Source organism: Daktulosphaira vitifoliae, unplaced genomic scaffold, assembly GCF_025091365.1.
Source record: "Daktulosphaira vitifoliae isolate Bord-2020 unplaced genomic scaffold, ASM2509136v1 Scaffold_3, whole genome shotgun sequence".
Taxonomy (NCBI): domain Eukaryota; kingdom Metazoa; phylum Arthropoda; class Insecta; order Hemiptera; family Phylloxeridae; genus Daktulosphaira; species Daktulosphaira vitifoliae.
The window spans coordinates 41,875,629-41,900,048 of NW_026099574.1; the positions used below are offsets into that span (position 1 = coordinate 41,875,629).

Here is a 24,420-nt window from a genome sequence, read left to right on the forward strand (position 1 = left end):
CGTTACCGTATAAAGATGTTTTTTTGAAGTTTGGTTTTACAGAAATAAAAGATCGATCAGGATTAGTGCGTCCTCAATGTGTATTCTGCCTGCAAGTTTTGTCTAATGAATCAACGAAGGAAAATAAACTCAAGTGACATCTGAACACTGTTCACCCTACATTGATAAATAAACCATTACAATTTTGGAAGGAACATAAAAATAAAATAAAACGTATGCGTCTTGATTGTCCGTCCAATACACTTACAGTTTCATTACAAAAAACAACAAAAGCATCATTTGACGTTGCTTGGAAAATCGCACGCTCTCAAAAGGCCCATAACATTGGAGAGGAATAGATTAAACCAGCAGCTATTTCTATGGTTAGAACGGTCTGCGGAGATGACATTGCTAACAAACTAGAATTAATCCCACTTTCGGATAACACTGTTAAACGAAGAATAGACCTTATGTCTGAAAATATTTTAAAACATCTAGTTCATCAAGTGATTGCAGCTAATAAATTTTCAATACAAATTGATGAATCTGTTGATATTCAAAATAACGCACCATTAATGGTATTCATACGTTATCGAAGTACTGACGATTTTCGGGAAGAATTTTTATTTTGTGAGCCTCTTCTTACATCGGCAACTGGCTTAGATATTTTTAATGAAGTTGATGGATTTTTTCGGAAAAATAATCTAGATTGGTGTAATTGCGTTGGAATCTGTTCGGACGGTGCAATGCTTGGGAATTGAATAGGATTTTGTAAACGAGTTCAGGGAATTAATTCAAAGGTTGTCATTATTCATTGTTTTTTATATCGTGAAAATTTAGCAACTAGAGCAATTCAGCCAGAATTTTATTCAGTACTTCAAGACGTAATTCAAATTGTCAATTTTATAAAAGCTAGAGCACTAAATTCAAGAATATTCCATGCCATGTGTGATGAGATGGGATCACAGTATGTAAATTTACTTTATCACTCGGATGTACGTTGGCTTTCCCGTGGAAAAATTCTTACCCGTGTTATGTCTTTTTAGGAATACAAATTTTTCTAACGGAAAAAAAACAATCATTGGCTGATAAATTCAATGACGATTCATGGGTTGCTAAATTGGCTTTTTTAGTGATATTTTTGGACGGTTAAATGAATTGAATATTGAAATGCAAGGAAAGAATAGGACAATGATCGACGTTGGTGAAAAAATCTCATAATTCAAACAAAAGCTCGGACTTTGGCAGGAAAAACTATCTCAAGGAAAAATTGCCACATTTGCCCTTTTAAGTGAATTTCTTGAAGATTCAACAAAAGTTACATTAAATGACTTAAAATTACTGCTTCAAAAGTACTTGAACAAATTACAGTTGGAACTCAATCGATATATACCAGAAAACGTAGAGCTCAGTAAATACAATTGGGTAAGAAATCCTTTTGAAGTTTCTGTTCACGAAGTTGGTGAAGACATTTGTGGGTTTCAAGAAGAACTTCTTGACCTTCAAGCCAGTCAAGTCTTAAAAGACAATTTTTCAAGAATGTGTTTGACGCAATTTTGGGCACAACTAAAAGATAAACCGATTGTATCAAGAGAATTCGAAAATGCATTACTACCATTCCCAACCACATACTTATGTGAAGCCGGGTTTTCTACGTTAGTTGTCATCAAAACAAAGTATAGAAATCGCCTTGATGCTCAACACGATATGCGATGTGCACTTTCAATGAATATACATCCAAATATTGAAGAACTCGTGGAATATGTTCAGCATCAAGGAAGTCATTAAGTAAGAGTTAATACAATTATACCATGTCAAATTTGAAACAAATAATAAATTGCTTTTTATAATATTTTATGACGTAAATCACGTATTTTGTTCAGTTTTTTATTAGTATTTTTTAAATTTATTTTATTTAGTATTTGAGGATAGATTAATGTACCTATATATTAACCGATTTTGTGTTAATAAATGAAAGTATTGTCTGCAATTATGATTTTTTTTGTTTTGGGGTCGCCAAAAGTTAAATTTAAAATATTAGGGTCATACTCATAAAAGGTTGGGAACCACTACTTTAGGGAGACAAAATGAAATTGTCCGTGACCAAGTTTTGAACCCATAGCAATGTGTGTCATGGACTGCTGCGTTACCGACTTGGCCACACCGTTCCTCAACATTTTTGTACCCAGACAACAGGAAATTACTTTAAATGGTCAATAACTTCTAAAATTCTAGTCCAAAAGATGTTATTGGCCAGTCATTTTCTTAATTTGATCATTATCCAATAAATTCTAATCTAATAAAAGCTAATCAATTGTAAGTTTTCTCATTTAAAAAATTTAAGTTAACACACTTATAAAGTAAAAGGGAAAAACTAAAAAAAATACTTCACGACTCATAAATTAAGAAAAATATGTAACTAATAGCATTAAAAAATTTGTTAACATTTTTATTTTTGAATTAATTAAGTGGTCGATGATAAAATAAATAATCATCCTATATGTCATACAACACAATGATGTAATATAATATTAAAACATTTATAATTATTTATTTCTTTTTATGTGTACATATAAAGTTACACGTTTCATTAAAATTTTTCATTGGTCCATGTTAATGATATTTAATTAATGATTATGATGTGTTTTAAGTAATGGTGAAATTATAGTGAACATGAATTAACTTAATTTAAGAAAATGTTAAAACCTCTTACATTTATGACGTTTTTAAGAAAATTTCTTCTACAAATTTGATTTTCACATTTTAATATCATGTAATATAATATACTCGTTATATAAAAGTAAAAAAATCAAATGGCTATTATAGAAAAAATGTTTACACTTAATATTTATATTTTAATTTATAATATATAGGTGCTTAGAAGCTATAATTCTGATTTTTAATTATAGCATTATTGGATTAAAATTGTGTTCACTTTTTGAATCTAAAGGAAAGTGATTGAAAAAAATGAGAGTTAATCGGCTGAGCTTCTGAGTGCCTTATATGAAGTATAATCATTTATCTAAAAAACTTTAAATGGAGCAAACCGATTACTCACAAAAAGTTTTGAACAACATTTAATTACTTTACTTATTATACGTACAGTAATAAAGTAAAAATATTATTTTATAAGTAGTATTTACAATAAAAAAATACAAAAATAAATAAAATAAAAATATTAATACTTATGTGTTGGTTTTGTTTTTTCTATTTATAAACATAATTTTTCACCTTTTTAATAATTAATAGTCTACATAAAACCAATAAAAAAAATATAAATATCACAGATAAACAAACTGAAAATACATTGTTTAAATAAATAATACACTAATATTAGCCTAGTTTATAGTAATTATTATGATTTATAAATACTGAACAAAAATAAATTTATATATTCGTTAAATATATATGGCAAGATTTCTAGAAGAATACAGGTGTCACTTCTTCAAATTAAGCAACAAAATGTGGATTGTAATGGCCATGTAAACTTGATTCATCTGCACTATTGTAAATAGACTGTACAATAGTATTATTCTGATGGTTTTCTGCTGAAATTTTAAATAGTAAAAAGTATACTACATTATGAATTAATAAGTTAAATTTTAAAATTTATATTTGAATCATGCTTATAATATTCATTTCTAGTAAAAGCAGTTACTTCTATAAATATTAGTAGACATATACATCTAAGTCAGTAATATTCCAAGTTTTATGATGTTGGTGAAATAATTATATGCATGTAAATTTAACTCATATTACTAATAACACAAGTCTTAAAAAATAATTAGTTAAATAGTTAATTAAAAATTATCCATTTAAGTAAAGATTAATCCCTTCAGATGAATAGTAATTGTAAATAACCAAAAAAGTAGAGTTAAAAAAATCATGCTCTTCAAATTCAAATTTTCTTGAAAATATTCATTTAGAATATTTTATAAAATCAAACTAAATACATCACAACTGTAACAACAAAAAAATCTCCAAAAAAATATTTAATAGAGGGCAAAAATAATAAATGTATTTCATTTATAATAGATAGAAATTATAAAGTATTAAATATTGTAATTTATTTATATTTTAAAAGCTCATCAAAAAATAGGATAATTTAAATAAAATTTGATATTTGCTTTATTTAAATATAATTTGTGTCTTTTAAAATGATACCAATCAAATAAAATTATGATTAAGTTATAACTTAGTTTAATATTACACCTATCAAATTTAAAGATTTGTAATTTAATATTTTAAAAAATATTTGTATTTATATTATCATATAATAGGGTGGTAACAAAGTTCTTAAGATAAAATTACTATTCATGAAATTTTTATAAGTGAGTTTATTTTTTTTATTAATCACTGCAAAATAAATGTATAAATTAGAAAACAAAATTGTTTAATTAGGCGTTAAGAAATTTATTTTTACAAATATTGACACATAGTAAAATTTATAATCTAGAAAAATATTACCCTTAATTATTGTATTATACAGGGGTGGATCCAGAGAACTATGAAAGAAAAACAATTCCACCATAATAAAAATAATATTTTTTATTTATTTAAAACCAGAATGCACATCTATAAATAAAATTACCTTATTAACAAAAAGAAATGATCTGTATACGCAACTGTTTCCATTATTTTTTAAATTAAAAATTCAAATCAAAAAAAAATATTTCACTACCATATACAGAATGATAAGTTTATCATAACAACTTGATTAGTCACAAAATAAATACAATATTTAAAAAAAATTAGGGTTTGTTTTAGTAACATATTTTCTAATTTATCAGCTATTAATTACTTTTTAGAATTATTCCTCATAAGTGTCAACTTTATTATTATTAATGTCAACATACATATTTAACTAGCTTATAAAATAAAAAATAACTGGTCAATAACGACTTTTGGAACAATCATTCAAAAATATTTTTCACAAATATAAAAATCTCATTTTTATACCCAAATGGGAGAAAAATGCAAACATGTTACAATAGCAGCAACTTGTTTTACATCCAGACTATTTTAAAATGCTAATAACTTCTGAATGATTTTTAATAAAATTTGTTACTGAACAGTTATTTTGTATTTTATAAGCTAGTTAAATGTGTATGTTGCGATATCAAAAAATAAAATTGACATTTAAAATGATAATTCTAAAAAGTTATTAATAAATTAAACTGGTAAATTAGAAAATATGTTACGAAAACAAACCAATATTTTTTTCTTAATATTGTATTTATTTTGTGATTAATCGAGTAGTTTATGATAAATTGATCACCCTGCATACCATACAAATACAAAAGACATTTTTTTATAGTGAAAAACCAGCAAAAGTATGGTATAACACCTACATATATAAAGGTAAAAAGAATTTAAACATAGCAAATATAAAATGTTAAGATTTTTAAAAATTTAATTTGTTTTTTCTACAACAACCACACAAGCACATCACATCACAATTTAGTCTAAAACTTACAAAATATGAACACGAAATTAAAACCTACTAAAATAAACAATACATAATATTAAGCTTGAAGTAAACATAAGGGTAAATTTTTTTAAGAAATATGCATAAAAGCATAATAAATAGTAAATTATTGCAAACCCAAAGAGACAATACATGAACCATTACAGCAGTTATTAAATAAGAACCAGTAAAATAAACAATAAAATAAATTAATAACACAATAACAAAAAAAAATACATAAAAAAAAGTGTTCGACTAGGTTGTTTAGAAATTTGTTTATGAAGTCTTATAAAAAAATAAAACATATTGTTTAATTAATATTGGCTAACAATAGGAGTGTAGTTTGCCCAACCTGGAGTTTCAGATTCGGCTTGCTCTTTATCTTCTATTACATAGTATGCCGTAAAAAAGAAAAATAGACCTCCTAATATTTCAATAAAACTTGTTATGAACAAAGCATACTGTAAACTGTGGAAACTAATTTTGTCATTGTTCTTGTCATCTTTTAAATCAATATTCACTAAAGTTATTGAAGTAAGCAGAACTGGTATAGCACCTTTTGTAAACAACTTTTTCAGCATTTCTGAAATCTAAATAAAATTATTTTTACAAGTTCCTATAATTTTACATTAACTAATCATTTAATAGGATAAAGAACCTAATATTTGATTTATTATCATCCAAAAGGATTTAAATAAATAATTTTTACATACCACTCCAATAAGATATGGACTTCCTGCATCACCAAAAGCGTGTGATATCAATATTTGAAAAGCTTCAGCAGTAGACCGTCTAATGGGACTTACAACATACTGGAATAAGAACAGTATTTTTAACATTGTACTTAATTCAAATTTAAAGTTCAAACCAACCAGTAATATATCAGCTACTATCGACCAATTTAGATTAATTGATACTTGACCAAAAAATATCAACACTAAAACAACAACATAGTATTTATCTGCTAATGCTAAGCCCAAAAATAATAGAGGCGCTGATAAAAGTAAACCACCAGCACAAATTAATGGATCTGCTTTTGGATAAGAAATTTTGAATCGTTGTGAAATATATGAACCTAAAGGTACACCAATTAAACCAGCTACCATAGCTATAAGTCCAAACTTAAATGATACACTAAAAATATATAAATATTTAATTGATACGCTTAAAATATTTTCATAAAATCTTACCTGTCTAATGTTACGTTTTCATAACCTGGTTGTAATTTTAGTCCGTAGTACATAATTTTTGGACCCCACCAGGCTAAAGAACCAGTTACAAAGGCAACACAGGTAAATCCAGCAGTTGATAGCATAAAACTTTTGCTATAAAATAATATACATTTCAAATTATAGTTACTATAGAAATCATTAAATACAAAGTTATTTCATACTTTTTAGTAAGTAATTTAATATCTTCAAACCATGATGTTGTAGATACATGAGTATAACCTTCACTTTGCCCTCGCTCTGGCTCTTCCATACTAAATAAAATTAATATGACAGCAAGTAATCCAAGAATGGGTGTAACTCGCAACCCCCAATGCCAACTACCTAACATTTTTGCAGTTTCTGAACCAATAATATAGCCCAAGCCACTAAGAAAAATAATTTTTTATCAATTATAATTAATAATAACAATCAATTTATTATTAATTTATTAAAACTAAATAAGGCTTAAAAACATTAAGCACATTTTCAAATTTTAATTTTACCTTCCTACTGGGATAGCAAAATAAAACAAGGCCAACATTTTAGATCTTAAGTCTTTTACAAACATATCACTAATAATAGTTGGAGCAATTGTTGAATAACTAGCTTCTCCAATACCCACTAAACTTCGGAAAAATAAAAAAAAATAATAATCCTGCAAAACGTTAAGAAATAAAATTTAAAAAATAATCATTTTTATCAAACTTATAAACTTACGTTCATAAAAGAACCTATTAAAGTTGTTAATGACCAAAGAAATACACCAAACGCCATAATCAGTCTTCTATTGTATCTATCACCCATGTAGCCAAATACTGGGGCAAATATCATATAACTAATAACAAATACTGTTTGTAATAATCCACCTTTATCATCACCAATTGAAAAACTCTTTTGGATGTCATCCAGTATACCTAAAATTTGTATTTTAAAATTTTAAACTTCACTAGTAGTTTTTTGTTTAAGAAAAACTGGTTACGGAACGTTTTTAATAGAAAAATGATTTTTTATCATATTTTAAAAGTAAACATAACTATTTTACTAAATTATATTATTAGTCATCAATGTATCTATTATTCAAAAACTAGTTGATTTAAATCTTCTTTTCTACTAAAAGCCTTGCCTTGTTGTTGCAAGTCTGGTTAACCATTCTTCGCTGTTAAATGCTAGTCTTTTCACGTCTATGTATCCACTACAGTCAGCTTGTCTTATCATTTCTTCTATATATGTTTTCCTCGGTCTGGCTTTACCATTGTATCCATTTATTCGTCCTTCAAATATATTTGTCATAAACAAATTGAGCCTCAGTAGGTGACCAAACATATTTCCGCTTCTTTCTTTTATGGTGTTTAACGGTTTCCTTTTTCCCCCTATTTTATAGGTTATTACATCTATGTTACTTTTCATTTCTGTCCAGCTGACTTCCAGCAATCTTTGCCATGTCTATCTTTCCATGGCTTCAACTTCTTCTTGTCTTGTCTATTGATGGTCCATGTTTCACAACCATATAATAATACGCTCCATACATAGCATTTGACAACATTTTTTCTCATATTTATATTAAGTTTTTTGTTTGTAAGTAGCTTCCTTTTTTACTTAAATGCTCTCTCTTTGCCATAGCTATTCTTTGTCTAATTTCTATTGAGCATCTACCATCAGTAGTAATCGTACAACCTAGGTACCTAAATTGTTGGACTTGCTCTATTAAGTTATTATCTATTTCCAACTTCACTAAAGGAATTTTTTTTACTTTAGTTTTAGTTTTATTTGTATTGGTTTAAATATTAAGAATAAAATAACACATATGAGATATTTAATAATTATCAAAAATAACGGAATTTCAAACAATTGTAATGTCAAATAATAAAATTTTTTTCATTTAACATTGAAACATAACCTGAAAATTTAAAAGATTAGAACAACTGTTTCATAGATTGTGTGCATAGTTGTAGTTGGTAGTATCCAATATTTTCTTTTTAAGGAAATTCATAACCAATTTTATTACTCAAGCTCCTATTGATGTAGTCAGAAGGAAGACCACAAGGGATATATCCCTCCATTGACAACAATATTCATCTCTAAAATAAAGTGACAATAAAAAAAAATGGGTCCAAAATATAGAATTTTATAGATATATTTACGAGGCCCCGACTGCGCTACTGTAAGCTACATATTAATTATTCGTACGTTTCAACTTGCATCCATACATAGTCGATTTTTGATATAATTATTCTTTGGAACAATTTTTATTTCAAAACAAGTTGACATAAGCGAGGTGAGATACTTAAGTGAAAATATTTTGAGAATAAAGATAACACAAAAATAATGAGAAAGCAGCATAATTAAACAGAAGAGAAAGGAAACTATCCAGATTCATTTAGCAATAACATTATCCGAAATTATGTTATTACCTTAAATATATTCTAATAAAATTATTATCACAAGCAGAAATAAAATACAAATATTGGACTAACTAATTATATATTTTAATATTTTTACTCCACCTTAAATTACTTCTAATTTTCTAGATTGCTTAACATTTTTTTTGGATGCGGGCTACCCCTCCAAGCCTCGACCCATTTCCGTGAAGGGAATATTAATTTCGTCTTATACAGGGTGTTCAGTAAGTCAGGAAACGGTTTTCTATTGTTCTCATTGTTTGTAACAATGAGAACAATAGATACCCGTTTCCTGACTTACTGAACACCCTGTATATATATATATGAAACTAAATATATAGTTGATACAAAGAAATTTCCTACAACACTCACACGAAAAACCCTTTCCCTAGCATATTATTTTAAAATGTATGCGGATACATATATTTAAAAATAACAATAATTTAAAATAAATATAAATTATAATTTTTCAATTCATAATTCATAAGTTTTCTTATAATATTAAAATATCAATTTTGAAAATAATTTTATTTCACGTCGACAGCCTTCATTAATATTACGTTTAAATCTTATCAAGGAATTTAATTAAATTTGAGGCTAAACAGCTTTAATAAATTTCATATCCTTTCTTGAAATTTTATTATTTTTAACTAGTAATATATCAATTGTCATTAAAGTCTAATAGAACAGTATATTTGATTCTGGTTCAAAATAATGAAGTTATTCTTACATTAAATTGTTATAATTCTTTTACTAATAATGGCATCCAACAATCATCCGTTTAAAAAGATTAGAGTTAACAATTAAACAATAAGAAGGATAAAATGTTTAAGTGTAAATAATGAGTTCATGAACCTTAAAAGGAGTGCAACCAATTCTAAACATTCATCCTCAATAATAGAAATTATAGCTCATATATGGTGGCAAGTACCAACAGCCTAAATTATGTAGAGCACGAATACTATTTTTATTAAATGCAGCAGTCTTTTAATTTTATTTAATGTAACTTGTACTTTCAATGATGATACTATAATTATAATGCACTACTTCATTCCTCCTTCAATATTATAATAATTTACGTAACAATACAGTTAAAACATCTCGGTTCATTTCACTTTAACTACTTGGTTAAATTTAAATGTTAATACACACACTATTTTTAGTAATATACCAGATACTATTTTCAAGTACTAAAATTTCCATTAAGTAAACAGTAAGTTTTTTCTATTTAAATAAATAAAGATCAATTTATGGCACAAAAACTGAAACACGGGATTTTTAACCCTTATTATTATTTTTAAAGTATGTATCATTATATATGCAATAAAAGTTATAAGAGTTCATCGATCACTAGTGTCATAATTCCAACTTTTTTTAATAGACTAACAAAAAATTATTATTTTAATATATGATACGTTATCATTATTTTGGTCTTGAAGAAAATTAAATACTATGTAGTCCCATTTTTTGGAGTATACCACTAGATGGTTTATAGAGGTCATGGACCCTAGTCCTATAGCTTTAAGCGCCTCAGATTTTCGATTAAAGTTCAGCATAAATAAATATAGAGTTCGAACAATGCTTAAAATATATTGATCTTATTTAAACTTTGGACAAGGTCCCTTACAATATCTTATTCCAGACATATAAAAAGAATAACCTTAATATGAACATTTTTTTAAAATTATGTTAAAGCTCAAATTATTTACGTTACGTTTTTTATACTTCCTTATTTGATTATTATTGTATTTTTTAATTACATGCAACAGAAATTATACTTTATAAAACAAATTTTTAACTGTTATAAAAAAAATAACATAAAAAATATGTTTCAAATACAATATTTTTAAAATGTAAAATACATTTTTAACTAGGTATTAATAATACTTATAATAAAATTTAATGAACACGAAAAGAATAAAAATAATTATTTTAGAGTAATTTTTTTGTTTTTGACAATTTAATTTAATTGTTTACTTTTTTGGAGTTTTAAAGTTTTTAAGTACGTTTTTTAATGTTTTAATTTTAAGGAATTTAAGTTTGTACCGAAATTATAATAATAAAACATTAATAAAATAATAATAACTCAGCTGAAGGTTATTTACTTTATGAAAATGTAATATAATGACGTTTTGTTAACAGCAGAAATATTTTTTTTCGCTGTAACTAATACCGTAAAATTAAGATAAGCACAATCACTCGAAAAATATAGAAATGAATAGGGGAAAAGACGGGTCATGTCACATTACCAAGAATATTATCAGCAAGTAGACTTCGTAGAAAGGATATTCGAATAATATTAAGTGCACACACATTGAATCAAACTTTAATCAAAATTTTAATAGCCCCAAATAAATAACGAATATGGTTGGATTAGAATAAATATTATCATCGTTAGGTATAATGTGCTATATAATTAAATTATATATTTTAATGTTTACTGTGTTAAATTGATAAATTATTACTATTATTATTATTACATTATTATTAATTAAAAAAAATTAATAAATTAAATTTTTTGTGCATGAACTATCAAAATCAGAATTTTCATGGACAGCTATGAAAGACGCACATTATGATAACGCCAATACTTTCTCTGTTTCGCTATGTAGCTAAACTTTACTTCATCATCAAATATATCACTTTCATTTATTTAGTCAGAATCTTTTATAATATAGAATATATTATAAGGCAGATATCTTTTCGAAAATTTATAAATACAATAAACAAACTATGTAACTCAATAATTAAGTTTAAAATTTGTAATAAATCAAAATTATTTTTATTCTTATCTAATTGTTTGAGTAAACATCTATTTGCAGTAAGAATAATAATTTTTAAGTTAATTATTTGGCATGGAGAACTAATTTATTTAATTAGTCTGCTGAAGGTTAACTACTATGACATTTTTTGAACGACATTAATTTTAGGACAACTTTTACTTTATGTTTCAATAAAGTAGTTGAGTATACACATGAGAATAAAAAACAGAACTATATAATTTAGTATTTTATTTGATTTTAATAATATAAATAGATATGATAATTGTACACAAAATTACTTACAAAATAATGTAAAGTACATAGATATTTTTACCATAACACCTTCTGCATTGAATTTATTCTTAAGTTGCACTGAATATAATAAGTTGGCAAAAGCAAGAAACTCATGTAATCCATTAAAAACATCAAAGAACCATTGCTTTATACTAATACTTTAATAAATAAGACATACCCGATTTTTGGTTTAAAAATAATTACAACACTTCACAGAAGATTATTTTTTGAGTATCAAAGTTATAACTGTGATATTGTAAAGTATAACAAAAGTAGACTAAACTATTAATAATGAATTATTTTTTCAAAAAAATTGATTAGCTTTTATTATGAAAAATCCATTAAGATTTTCTTAAAGTATAGCACCAATAGAAAGAATTAACTATACTAAAATTCTATTTTATTTAAATGGCCATTAATAACATATATATACAATAAAATATAATTGTAAGATACTTCAATTCTAAATATATTAAAATATTATACCCAAATTACGCCACTTCCTAAAATTATTAAAACACGTATGAACGAGTAAAACATAACAATATTGTCACTGATAAATTTTTAAAATTACTCTTAGAATATGTTTGTTTATTAAAATAAGCCTTTAAATAAAACCTATACAAGTCAAAACTCCGATTTCTTCTCTCACAGACATTAAGCCATATCACATAAAATTTAAAAATAATAAAAAATGTAGCTATTTCCGGTAGTTAAAAAGAGACCGACATCATAAAACTTAATTGTATATAACATAACACCCGTTTAACATAACAACAATGTAAAGTGAGAAAAAATATATCACACCAGCTTAATACACGAAATCTTTATAACATAAGCAATGCAATTAAATTTTTTTACTAAAAAGTGTTACTAGAAATAAATTTTGATATTTAAAATATAAATAATAATATTAAAATTTATAATTTTGATATGCAATTTATATTTTAATTTATAAAAAACTTATAAGTAAATATTTTATTATGAATTAATAATTTGTTTATTAGAAAAAGATTTTTCAAGTATTCTCTGTACTTTGATCAATAATATGTATGAAAATAATAATAGTCCTATAGCAATCATATTTTACTTTAAATATTAAATTATTATTATATTATTAAATTTTTTATATTATTAAATATCAAGATTTTTATTTTTATTTATGAATTATCTAGCAAAAAAATAAAAAAGTATCGTGCATCAACGAATTTTTAAAAATGAACAATTAATCAACAAATATTATTTGATTTACTATGTTTATTATAGTAAATCCTTGTTTACTGAAGTTATCTTTATTGACAAGAATCGGGTTATCATTGGATTTTCAGTGACTTGTTGACGGATATAGAGTTTATTATTATGCAATAATTATGCATAAATAACAACGTTTAATTAATGTTTTATAGTTGCACACAGATGAATAATGAAAATGAATTGTTTTTCGTTAAAAAAATAATAATAAAATATATCCAACAGAAATAATATCAAGGATTTTTGTATAAAAGCTAAAAATTAATCCAGTAGAACTCATTACTATGACCTCAAATTTTAGATTATTTTATAAATACTAATCTTTGTTAATGAGAGAACAACATCAGTTGTTGAATTCATTATTTGTTTAATAAATTGTAATTTATTTGATGGAATCAGGTATGCCTCTATAAATTAATAATATATCAAATAATAAGTACATTCATTTAAAATAATAAGACTTTTAAAAACCAACTTAACTCCCTACCCAACGAAGAAATTAGTGGTCAACACCACTAAAATGAAATCACAACAAATCGCTTCGAATTCAGCTACGTGTAAAAAACAGCTATGCAAAAAAGAATCAATCATCAGTTATACAGCGTATAAGTGTTTGTCATCATATAGTTCTGAATATATTTGTGGTACTCATTAAAATTTTCGATTTACTTAGCGAAAGAAAATAAAATTTACTTAAACGGAGTTATTACAGAATGCAAGACAATTTAAAGTATTTTATATTTATTTAAACATAATTATGTATCTCCATAGTAGTACAATAATTACTTAACTGTTTACTATATTTGTTCTTAAAAAGTAATTGGAAAGTTTTATTTAGCAACTTTATGCCCTCCTTAATAACAAACATGAAAAGCCAAATCATTAAATAATATGTTAATTAGTTTTATACTCGTTGAGTTTTTACATAAATTTAAAATTTCTGAAAAAATACTTTTCAAAACTTCAAGCATAAAATTTTTTCAGTCATAAAATATAACAGTAATTACCTAGATTAATTCAAGGTAAAATTATAATTTTTTGAAATGATTATTCATTATAACAAAAAAAAAACTAATTATTACTGTGCACAGTATATTGTAACACGACTAATTTTAATGTTTTTGCTTCTTAGCATAGTCGTATAATACTTAATGATAATCTTTCCTTTTATAAGTTTAGGGTAAATGTCGTAAAGTATACTCAATAAAAGAAAGAGTGATGTGTACGTGTTACTAAGACAACCCGTTACAAAACATCATATCATCGACTTCGAATATTAATGTTCTAGATACAATATTAACACCCTCTCGACTAATACTAAATCTGTCCATAGTTGATATTGATAGAGCAAAATATCTCCCAAGTCGACTTGTTTGAATTTGATAATTACTTTTAAGCATGTTGTTATACCGTTGCGAACAATGCCATCAAAATGTTACCAATTAAATAATTAGATATTTTTTTAATTTTCTAGAGTAGTACATATTTATATATTTTTTTCAAATGTCAGTAAGTATAAAATAAATAATCGTACTCATAAAAAAAGTTATTAGTGAAAACTTAATTTAAAAATAGACAATATAATGCATGTAAAGAAAATACATAATTTATTTAAAGTCAATGCCTTCCTATTACTTGACAATTACACATACGGCAAGTATTTCATGTCAATGAGTTAAACATTTATACTATCGATTTACATAACAAAAAACAAGAATGACAAACGAGTGATTATATCGTCATACAGAATGTTCAGATCTGACTAATAACGTTTATAATAGTGATGGTCATTTTCGAATATTTTAAACTATCGAATAGTATTCGATAGTTTAAAAATTTTTAGTGTGTTTTTAGCATAAACTATCGTATAGTTTTTAAAACTACTCGAATAGACTATCGAATAGTTTAAAAAAAATATTCGAATGAACTAGCGAATGGTTTCAAGAAATATTCGATTAGTTCTATCAATAATTTTTATTAAGTACACTTAATTATAATAAGAAGATAATTAACGAATACTTAAAATAAATTATTATACAATTAATAATAGTAAAAAGTACCATTTTACTAGTATTTCAAAAGTTATATCATTTTAAAAAATGAACTGGGGTGAGTCACAAGTATATATTAAGGTGGCTCTTATTTTATTAACTTTCATCGATCGATCTTCATACCCGCCAATTTTGTCTTTTATTATATAAAAATTATTTGTGTAAAATTTGGTTTTGATAACTTACCCTCATCAGGGTTGAAAATTCGCTCAAAAAGATAATTTTTCAGTTTTTGATTATTATTTTGAAAACTAACCACTTAACGTAACAATGTATAGAATATAAATTATAGATTTTAATATTTTCTTCTAAAATGGTATTTACAAAAATTTTCTAAAATAATTTTTATTTGCTCAAAAAAATTATATAAAAAAATAATTTGCTAAAATTAATTTTTTGAATATAAATCATTTTTAATTTTCGAAATAATTATTTTACAACAAAATGTTTCGTAAAAAAAATATGTGAAGTATTATTTTCTAAAATATTGGTCTTATGTAAAATTATAGTCAGATTTATAGTTTAGCTGTTTTAATAACACAAAAAATCTAAATAGGATTGTTTAAAACTGTTTATTCAGGTTACTACGATTATAAATAGGATACAATTAATAATAAAAAAATAAGTGATAGGCATTTTCAAATATTTTAAACTATTCGAATTGTGTTTATACCACTGAATATTTTATTTTTAGCATAAACTATCAAATAGTTTTAAAAACTATTCAAATTGTGAATATATTGTGTAACTATCGAATATTTTTACTATTCAAATAGTTTTTGAAAGACTATCGAATAGTTTGATAGATACTATTCGATATTTCCCATCACTAATCAATTCGTTGAATTTTCTTGTTTAATAATTATATCATTAGAGACTTTCAAAGAATATTTTTATTATTTATGATTAATAAGAAAAAATAAAAATTTGATGTGTATGTAGTGCGGATGGATTCAGTCCACATTGGAGTACATTTATTCCGCTCGAAATCCATACCCACTGTCTTAAAATGCTTGTAATTCAATGAGTACTTGCCCTATAATTGTTATTAACCGATCAACATTTTTTGAAAGGAATGACTTAAGAATGACTATTTCAAAATTAAAAAAATATATTTTTTAATAAAAATGTCAACAAAATAATAATTTGAAAAGTTATAAACGTTGTAAATTAAGTTTGTGAGACCCCTGGATTCAGAGTGATTCCTTAACTACATCTCATTAAATATTACGACTAATCGTGATTTTATTTTTTAACTAATAATGGTTCTTCGTTTTAGCTACTTTACTAGAAAAATAATTTTTTGCTACCATCCCTTAACGTTGAACTCATATTAACATTAGATTTCCAAATAGCAATCCTCAATTTTTTATATCAACAGATTCATGCTTAAAAGTAAATAAAAAATAAAACTATCGTTAAAAAACATTCTTATATTATTCAATTTTCAATGAATTACAACTGTTTAAAGCTTAGTGGCATTCAGAAATGATAGTTTTAAAAAAAGGCGTTATTATCATGCCATACATTGATAAAAGCAACCAGTCCATAGAAACATGAAACTGTATAACTTATCACTTTGTTACGAATCTGTAGCACCTAAAGGTTTACGATCTAATAAAGATGCAGTCTTGTAAAAATAAGTACTCTTTTTTCTGATCTCTCCTAAACTTTAAAATAGTTGTAATTTATTGAGAATCAAATTTTCTTTTAACTGAATGATGTGAAAAAACAATGGAAATAGGTAGCCAAATTAAAATCTAAATTTAATATGAGTTCAGAGTTAATGGATGCAACAAATTATTTTTCCTGTGAATCAGCTCAATCAAAGAACCATTATTGTAAAAAATAAATAATAATGATTAGTTCTAATATTTTTAAAGATATTTTGTGAGGCATAATTTTTTAGAGAATCACACTGTATCGAAACAATACCATTCTGAAATTAAATATGTACCAGGTATATCGTGAGTAAAATCTAGTAATACCTAATTCAAAAGCATATAAACAATTATGGTAAATTATTAGCGTAAAGGTTATATCACAATTTAATTAATTAATCATTACTTAAATATAATTTATCGTCCATCAAGAAAATTAATTATAATAATAAACAATTTTAAACGTATATTTAATGCTGTCTTTGAAATATTATGTTAGCATAACTTGAGTATATGATAAAATAAATGTTTACAGTATTAATAAATAACGATTACAGAAAGGCCACTCAGTCAATAACTTCGAGAAAAAATTCATTTTTTATCTTAATTAATTGCAAAATTATCATATATATCAACAATTTTTAAGTTTTTTAAAAATATTTAAGTAGCAACAAAAACAAAATTCCTAGACATCCTATGTCTTATCTCTAATGATATTTTTAAAAACACAGTATTAAATATACGGTCAAATTTATGATTTTAATTCCGACATTGATAAAAATATATATTAGTATCACATATAATAATCACATATNATTCCGACATTGATAAAAATATATATTAGTATCACATTCTTTAAGAATTACATATCTCCTTTTGTCAAAGTATTCATATGTCTACTATAAAGATATTACCATAAACAAATTGTATTATTACGTATTTTATACTTAACAAACACATCAATAAGATATTACCGTTATTTGAATGGATTTAAGGTACTACAAGTAAATTTATAAAATACTTTTAAGGCAAATTATACGAACTTATTGATTTACACTAAAAAAAAAAACCATAATAAAAGTTTAACGCCTATTTAACTATTTAAGAATTATGTTGAACTTAAATATGTATTATAGATTTACTAATGCTAATATTATTGATATACAGAAATAAACGAAAAAAGCAAAATAAGTTAAATATTTATTTTAAAAAAAAAGGTAGCACAGTGGGGTATATATAAAAATTATATAGATTTAGTTATTTTAAAAAAAGTTATGGCAGTTTTAAATAAAAAAAAGTCAAAAATTACTGATTTATAAAATTGTAATTTTTTTGGAGATTTCCCTTATTTAAGACTGAAAATTTTTCATTTTTTAAGGGCAATGTCTTCAATTAAATACGATTTGTGATCTATTGACGAATTGTTAAAAGAAATCGGTCCAGTTAGAGCTGAGAAAAAGTAGCAACAGACACAAAAAAAACACACCATAGTAAAATTAATACCTTTTCAGCATCGCATCGAAGCTAATAATTCAAATAGCTTATAATTAGAAATCAGTAGCGAATATAGAGATAATTAAAATCGGATTTGTATTTACAAAAATAATAAATAATGAACAGTGGAGTGGAGTTGAGGCATTTTTTAAATGAGTATTGATTGATATTTAACAGTGATTAAATTTACAGATTAATAAAAGCGTATTTGTAAAGCATTAAAAAAATTTAACGAATACGGAGTTTTCCACCTTGGTTTACTAATTTGACCATATAAATTAATATTAAAATTAGTAAAACACAGTGGGATGCCCTCCTATGCCGAAAATGACATAGGTTTTAACTTTAGAGGTTGATTACTCATAGAGAGTAAGTCACCGAAACATATTTTTTTAATCATATATTACATTAGACAAGTCTTAACTTAGTTGCATTCTGTTACTAGACAAGATATTACAAGATCCAAAAAATGTTGACAAAAATTATAATGTTTGGTTTTAATAACTCCTAAAAATCGAAATTTAGTATAAAATTTTTTCCATTTTAATGTAAATTATAATGGTTATGATTTAATTCAGGATTGAAAAAAGTTTGTTTTTTTGGAACATTATAAAAAATTGGAAATAAAATAATTTGATGATAGTTATGCCCCCCTCAGTGCTTTGGTTATTGACAGGATTTTCAAAAAATTTGTTTCGAAAGTAAGAAACTTATTATAAATATTACCACTGAAAATTTTATTTTGATTCAAGCATAATTAAAACAAAACGGTTTCATATCCACCAAAAATTACATTACTTTCGACTTAACAGCCGAATATTCATAGAAGATAAGTCATTAGAACGTCTTTATTTTTTTATCATACGGTATACAAAAAAAAAATCTTTAATTAGATTTAATTTTGAATGTTGTTACATTGTTATGTAAAACACTTCAAAATTTGCTAATTTTACTAAAAATTGTATAATTTTAGACTTAAATGCCCAAAAACTCTTGGAAATCGTGATGTCAAATAAATTTGTTTTTTCATCATTAAGTATATAGTATTATCTATAAATTAATGTAAGTTTAAAGAAGGTAAGTTTATCAGAACATTATCAAAATTTTAAATGAAAAAAATGTTGATATGATTTTTAAGCTACCACAAAATTTTTGTTAATGATTCGATTTTCAAAAAAAATATTTTTATTAAGGCAAATGTATAAAGTACTATCAATAAAAGTCCAGTAATAATCCGTCCATTTTTCAAAAAGATATTTCAATGTAAAGTGAAAACTAAAAATATCAAAACTGACTGTTTTATAACAACTTTATTTTTTTTGTACGTTTCTTTTCATTGCCGGGCCTGAGTTTGGGTTGGGTTGTAAATTTTTGACGTAACGTTTAGTAAAATCGATTCAGTAGAAATATTAGCATACTGAACAAAAAAAGAAATTTACAACCAAGTTAAATCAGAAGTTTTTCAACCACGAATCGAAGTTAAAAAAGCAAAGACAATGTAATAATTATATAAATAAAAATATATCTAGCTTGATATAGTAATAAAATTGTTAAAGTATAAACAGACAGTGGACTAATCTACTGCAATACTAGGAAAATCATAGCGAGTCTTGTTGGTGATGAACAATTAAAGAAGCTTTTGTTTTTTTAATAAAATAAAATAGCATACACTGGCACTACACTCCTTAGTACAGACTGTATCTTTAAAGTACTTACACACTAGGCATTTTAAACGCACGCAATTAATTAGTAGCATCATTCTAGTTTTGTTCAAAACGGTGAAACTTTTAAGCAAGTCAAGTCGTGGATTTTTCCTATAATGGATTCTCAAAAAATTTGAAGACAGTTTTTTTGATAAAATAATAAAATAGAATACAAAATAATATTTCTGTCTAATTTTTTCAGTCTATTTTAAAATCATATCAAGCAATTATCTACTTCGCCGCTCTCAATACGATGTTTTTCCTATTAATTTGATAGATCCAAATTCTAACACCGAAAAAAATGATTAAAGTTACCTAAATAAAATTCGATTTTTAATTTAAAAATAAGTAAAATTTTCATAATTAAATGAAATTTCAATTAAAGACAGTTCGTTTATCATTTACTTCATATTTTTACACTAATGGATCATTAGCTTTGTATATTTAATCATTAGAAATTATTAAATAAACAAAACAATATCAAAATAACTATAAAAAAAAGGAATTTTAAATCGAAACAAATACAATTTTTTACGGTTATGATTCCCCCACGCCTTTCATTTGTCATTACTCATTAATAAATAAAAAACATTCACAATGACTCAGATTTAATTTAATCGTCATTATGAAGACAAGTAAAATAAACCCGTGGGCGAATTTGATGAAACAGATGACCAAATCCTATTTTATTTTTCATCAAAAATCACGAATTAAATTTTCACATAATTTGTTTCCATCAATCAAACTTAGTTTTAGCAAAATTAAAGTTGTAATTAAACTAATAATTTTTTTTAAATCTTTTGATAAGACAAATACAAAAATATTAAACTTTATTTAAAAATGAAAACAAATTCAAATTACACTTAATTTTGTTTTAAAAAAAATTACAATATTTAAAAAGATATTCAAAGTTAGGATTCATTTTTCTTTCTTATGTAATTCATGTTAAATGATCAATATTAAATCCTTTTATTTCCCGAACTATGCTACAGAGAATGGTAGCCCTCTTTCACATATTAGGAAGTCCAAGATGGTTCTTGGCTAATTCGTGTTAGAACAAAAAAATGCTAATAACAATTTAGCTCACGTAAGATAAATTAAGGAGTGCTAGTAGTGACTATTGTATAAAAACCTACCCTTATCCACGCCCATTTATGTGTATACTACAAAGTAAAACACTTATAAAATTTAAATATGATAAAATTCTAAGAATTTTATTTTTATAAAGTTCTTTACTCTTCGTTGTAAAGTGACAAACACCCTAATATGATTTACTCTATACTATTTGATAGTCTGACTATCAATTAATAATGATCTTAAAATTTATAAAAATTAAAATTACCTGCAATCGTATACCTATCCATGTAGTTGATGAGATTGACAAAACATAGTATGATGACTGTAATTTTTTGCTTTCCAGTAATGCTTCTACCGTTAACCACTTCATCGTTCATAAGATGTTGTTGGGAATTATTATTAGGATTATTGGGAGCGGACGGTTCGGCATTCATTATTTGTAATACGGTTTTATTATTGATACGATGATTGAGCGCTTGAGCCGGCATAACAAAAAATCTAAAAAAATTAAGTTAAACAACCGTTAAATATAAACCTAAACGGGTCTAAGGACATAGTTGAATGTCACTGTAAAAACACTTAAGGGTCGGCACTCAGCTTGTAACAGTTACTAAATTAAGAGTTGAGACTTGCAACAATCGACTATCAGCTATTCCAACTCTGATATCATAACACGACAACAATCCATGCCTGTTTGTTATTAAAACGTGCAACGTCACTTGTGACCAGACTATATTTTACAGTTTGTGCAACATTGTAAAATCGAAACTCCCACAATTATCCCATTCATTTTAACGGACAACTCAAAAATGCATTTTTTTAAAACTTAATTTTATGGTGTGTCTTTATAATGGAGATAATCCAAAAGCGTATATAAAGATTTTGACAGGATTTATTAGTACATAAACCCTTTAAATCCTTTCTTACCTATGTCCCTGGATTTTACTCAAAAATATATCAAAAAAAATCATAAATCATATTTATTTGAAGATATCAGTGACATAGTTTGAATAAACTACTATCAATTTTTATGATAAGGGAAATGTCCCAAAAAGATTCAATTGTTATATCGTTTGATATTAATTTTTTTATCTTTCACTTTATACTGAAATTTATATTTATATTGAAAGTTTTTGAAAACTACAGATTTTATAGCAATTTTAAGTAAAAAAACTTGAAAAAATTTCGAAAATTAGCGATTTTTAAATTTGTAATTTTTTTGGAGGTTTCCCCCATTTACGGGAACGAGGGAATTTTTTTCAATTTTGAGGGTAATGTCTTCGACTAGATACAATTTGTGATCTTTTGACGTATCATTGAAAGAAATCGGTTCGGTGAGAGCTGAGAAAAAGTGGTAACAGAAAAAAAAAAAAAAAAAAACACATCTTAGTAAAACCAATACCTTTTCAGCTTCGCATCGAAGCTAAAATTATACTGATTTGGTCATTTTTGATAAAGTTATAACAGTTAACAAAGTTATAAGTTTATACACTACAAGAAACTTTCATTAGAAACAAAATTATACCATTCTAAATCAACTTTTCGCGATGATTTCAAATGTGTAATTAGACTTTTTTTATCACTTCTAAGTTTTATTATTATTAAAAAATAGTATTTACATAAAAAAAAAAATAATTAAGAACAAAAAAAAATTATTTAAAATTAATACTGATTTTGATTATTAATATGTTAAAAATAAGGATTATGACATATTCAACCTATTTTTTTAATCGTTTAAAGTTGATTTTTGTGAATGTTTATAATAAAAAAAAATTAATTTATGTTACTATAACGTTTAGCTCAATTGGCAAGTTTGAAATTGACATCGTTAAATAGAAAATTTTATGAGAATTAAAAAAATTGTATCGTTAAGATTAATATGCAGTCAGAAAGTTTTATAATTACTATTTATTGTAAATTTATCAGTAGAGCTCAATATTTTTTTGCATTTTTATCGTAATAGAACACTTAAATAGAAATCATGGTTATAATTTCTAAATAATTTTAAATACCATTTTGAAACCCTTCCTGTGGGCTGTTAAAGGGTCAAATGTTCACAAAAAATATATAAAATGATAGGTAAATATCTAAAGTATCTATAAAAAAAAAATTATATTGATTTGGTCATTTTTAAAAAAGTTATGGCAATTTTAAGTAAAAAAAATTGAAAAAATATTGAAAATTAGCGATTTTTAAATTTGTAATTTTTTGGGGGATTTCCCCCGTTTACGGGGAACGAGGGTATATTTTTCAATTTTTGAGGGTAATGTCTTCGACTAGATACGATTTGTGATCTTTTGACATATTGTTCATCAAAGTCGGTCCAGCGAGAGCTGAGATTGAGCGTTCACAGACACAAAAAAAAAAAAATATATAAAAACACATCATAGTAAAATTAATACCTTCTTAGCTTCGCATCGAAGCTAAAACATTATTGTAAAATTAATTTAATAATAGCTCCACATCGAAGCTAAAAGAAAAATATTTTTAAAAATTTTAAATTATTTATTTAAAAAATTGATTTTTTTTATATTAAATACACTATTTAAACTTTTGATTATGTTCATGTTATTGCTTTATAGATATATTACTGCATCAGACATAACATTTCATATTTCATTTTTTCAATTTTCCAAGAAATCAAAAAAAAATTTTTATTCAAAGTAATTTGGTTTTATTATCATATTTATGAAATAGTAATAATCACTGTATCAAATATTATGATACAGTTGTTAGTTTGAGTGCTGGATTTAAAAATTTTTAAAACAAAATTCTATTGTATTTATACCGTTTCGTTGGTGTCGAAGCTGATTTACAGGGGCAATTGCCAATCCAGTCAAACTACGCTTGTAGTGTCAACGGTGTAAGGACATCACCACTTAATTCTAGGCTAGACTCGTGTATAAGAGAGAAAGATAGATACAAAGTAAGAATAGGTACTTGGAATATTGGAACATTAACTAGTAGAAGTAAAGAATTAGTAGAAGTATTGAAGAGGAGAAAAGTTAACATTTGTTGTGTGCAGAAAACTAAGTGGAAAGGAGAGAAATCAAGGGAAATAGGTAAGGGTT

At 25.0% G+C, this 24,420-nt stretch overlaps 2 protein-coding genes across 3 annotated transcripts; one reads left to right on the forward strand and one right to left on the reverse strand.

Moving 5' to 3' along the window:
- The first annotated feature begins 359 nt into the window (after window positions 1-359).
- On the forward strand, window positions 360-1,767 carry LOC126902172 (protein FAM200A-like). The gene is made up of 3 exons (XM_050679199.1): window positions 360-693; window positions 820-974; window positions 1,228-1,767. The coding sequence occupies exons 1-3, from the start codon at window positions 360-362 to the stop codon at window positions 1,765-1,767; spliced, it is 1,029 nt and encodes a 342-aa protein (XP_050535156.1).
- LOC126900163 (protein spinster) lies at window positions 680-22,038 on the reverse strand. 2 transcript variants are annotated; one of them, XM_050675642.1, is made up of 9 exons: window positions 21,615-22,038; window positions 7,375-7,571; window positions 7,161-7,312; window positions 6,840-7,043; window positions 6,637-6,771; window positions 6,319-6,580; window positions 6,160-6,258; window positions 5,799-6,036; window positions 680-3,524 (listed from the first exon to the last, which is right to left on the reverse strand). In XM_050675642.1, the coding sequence occupies exons 1-9, from the start codon at window positions 21,835-21,837 to the stop codon at window positions 3,430-3,432; spliced, it is 1,605 nt and encodes a 534-aa protein (XP_050531599.1). In that variant the 5' UTR covers window positions 21,838-22,038; the 3' UTR covers window positions 680-3,429. The 2 variants fall into 2 exon arrangements, with proteins under 2 accessions (XP_050531599.1, XP_050531598.1); XM_050675641.1 differs by having other exon boundaries at window positions 680-3,527; window positions 21,615-22,037.
- Window positions 22,039-24,420: the final 2,382 nt, after the last annotated feature.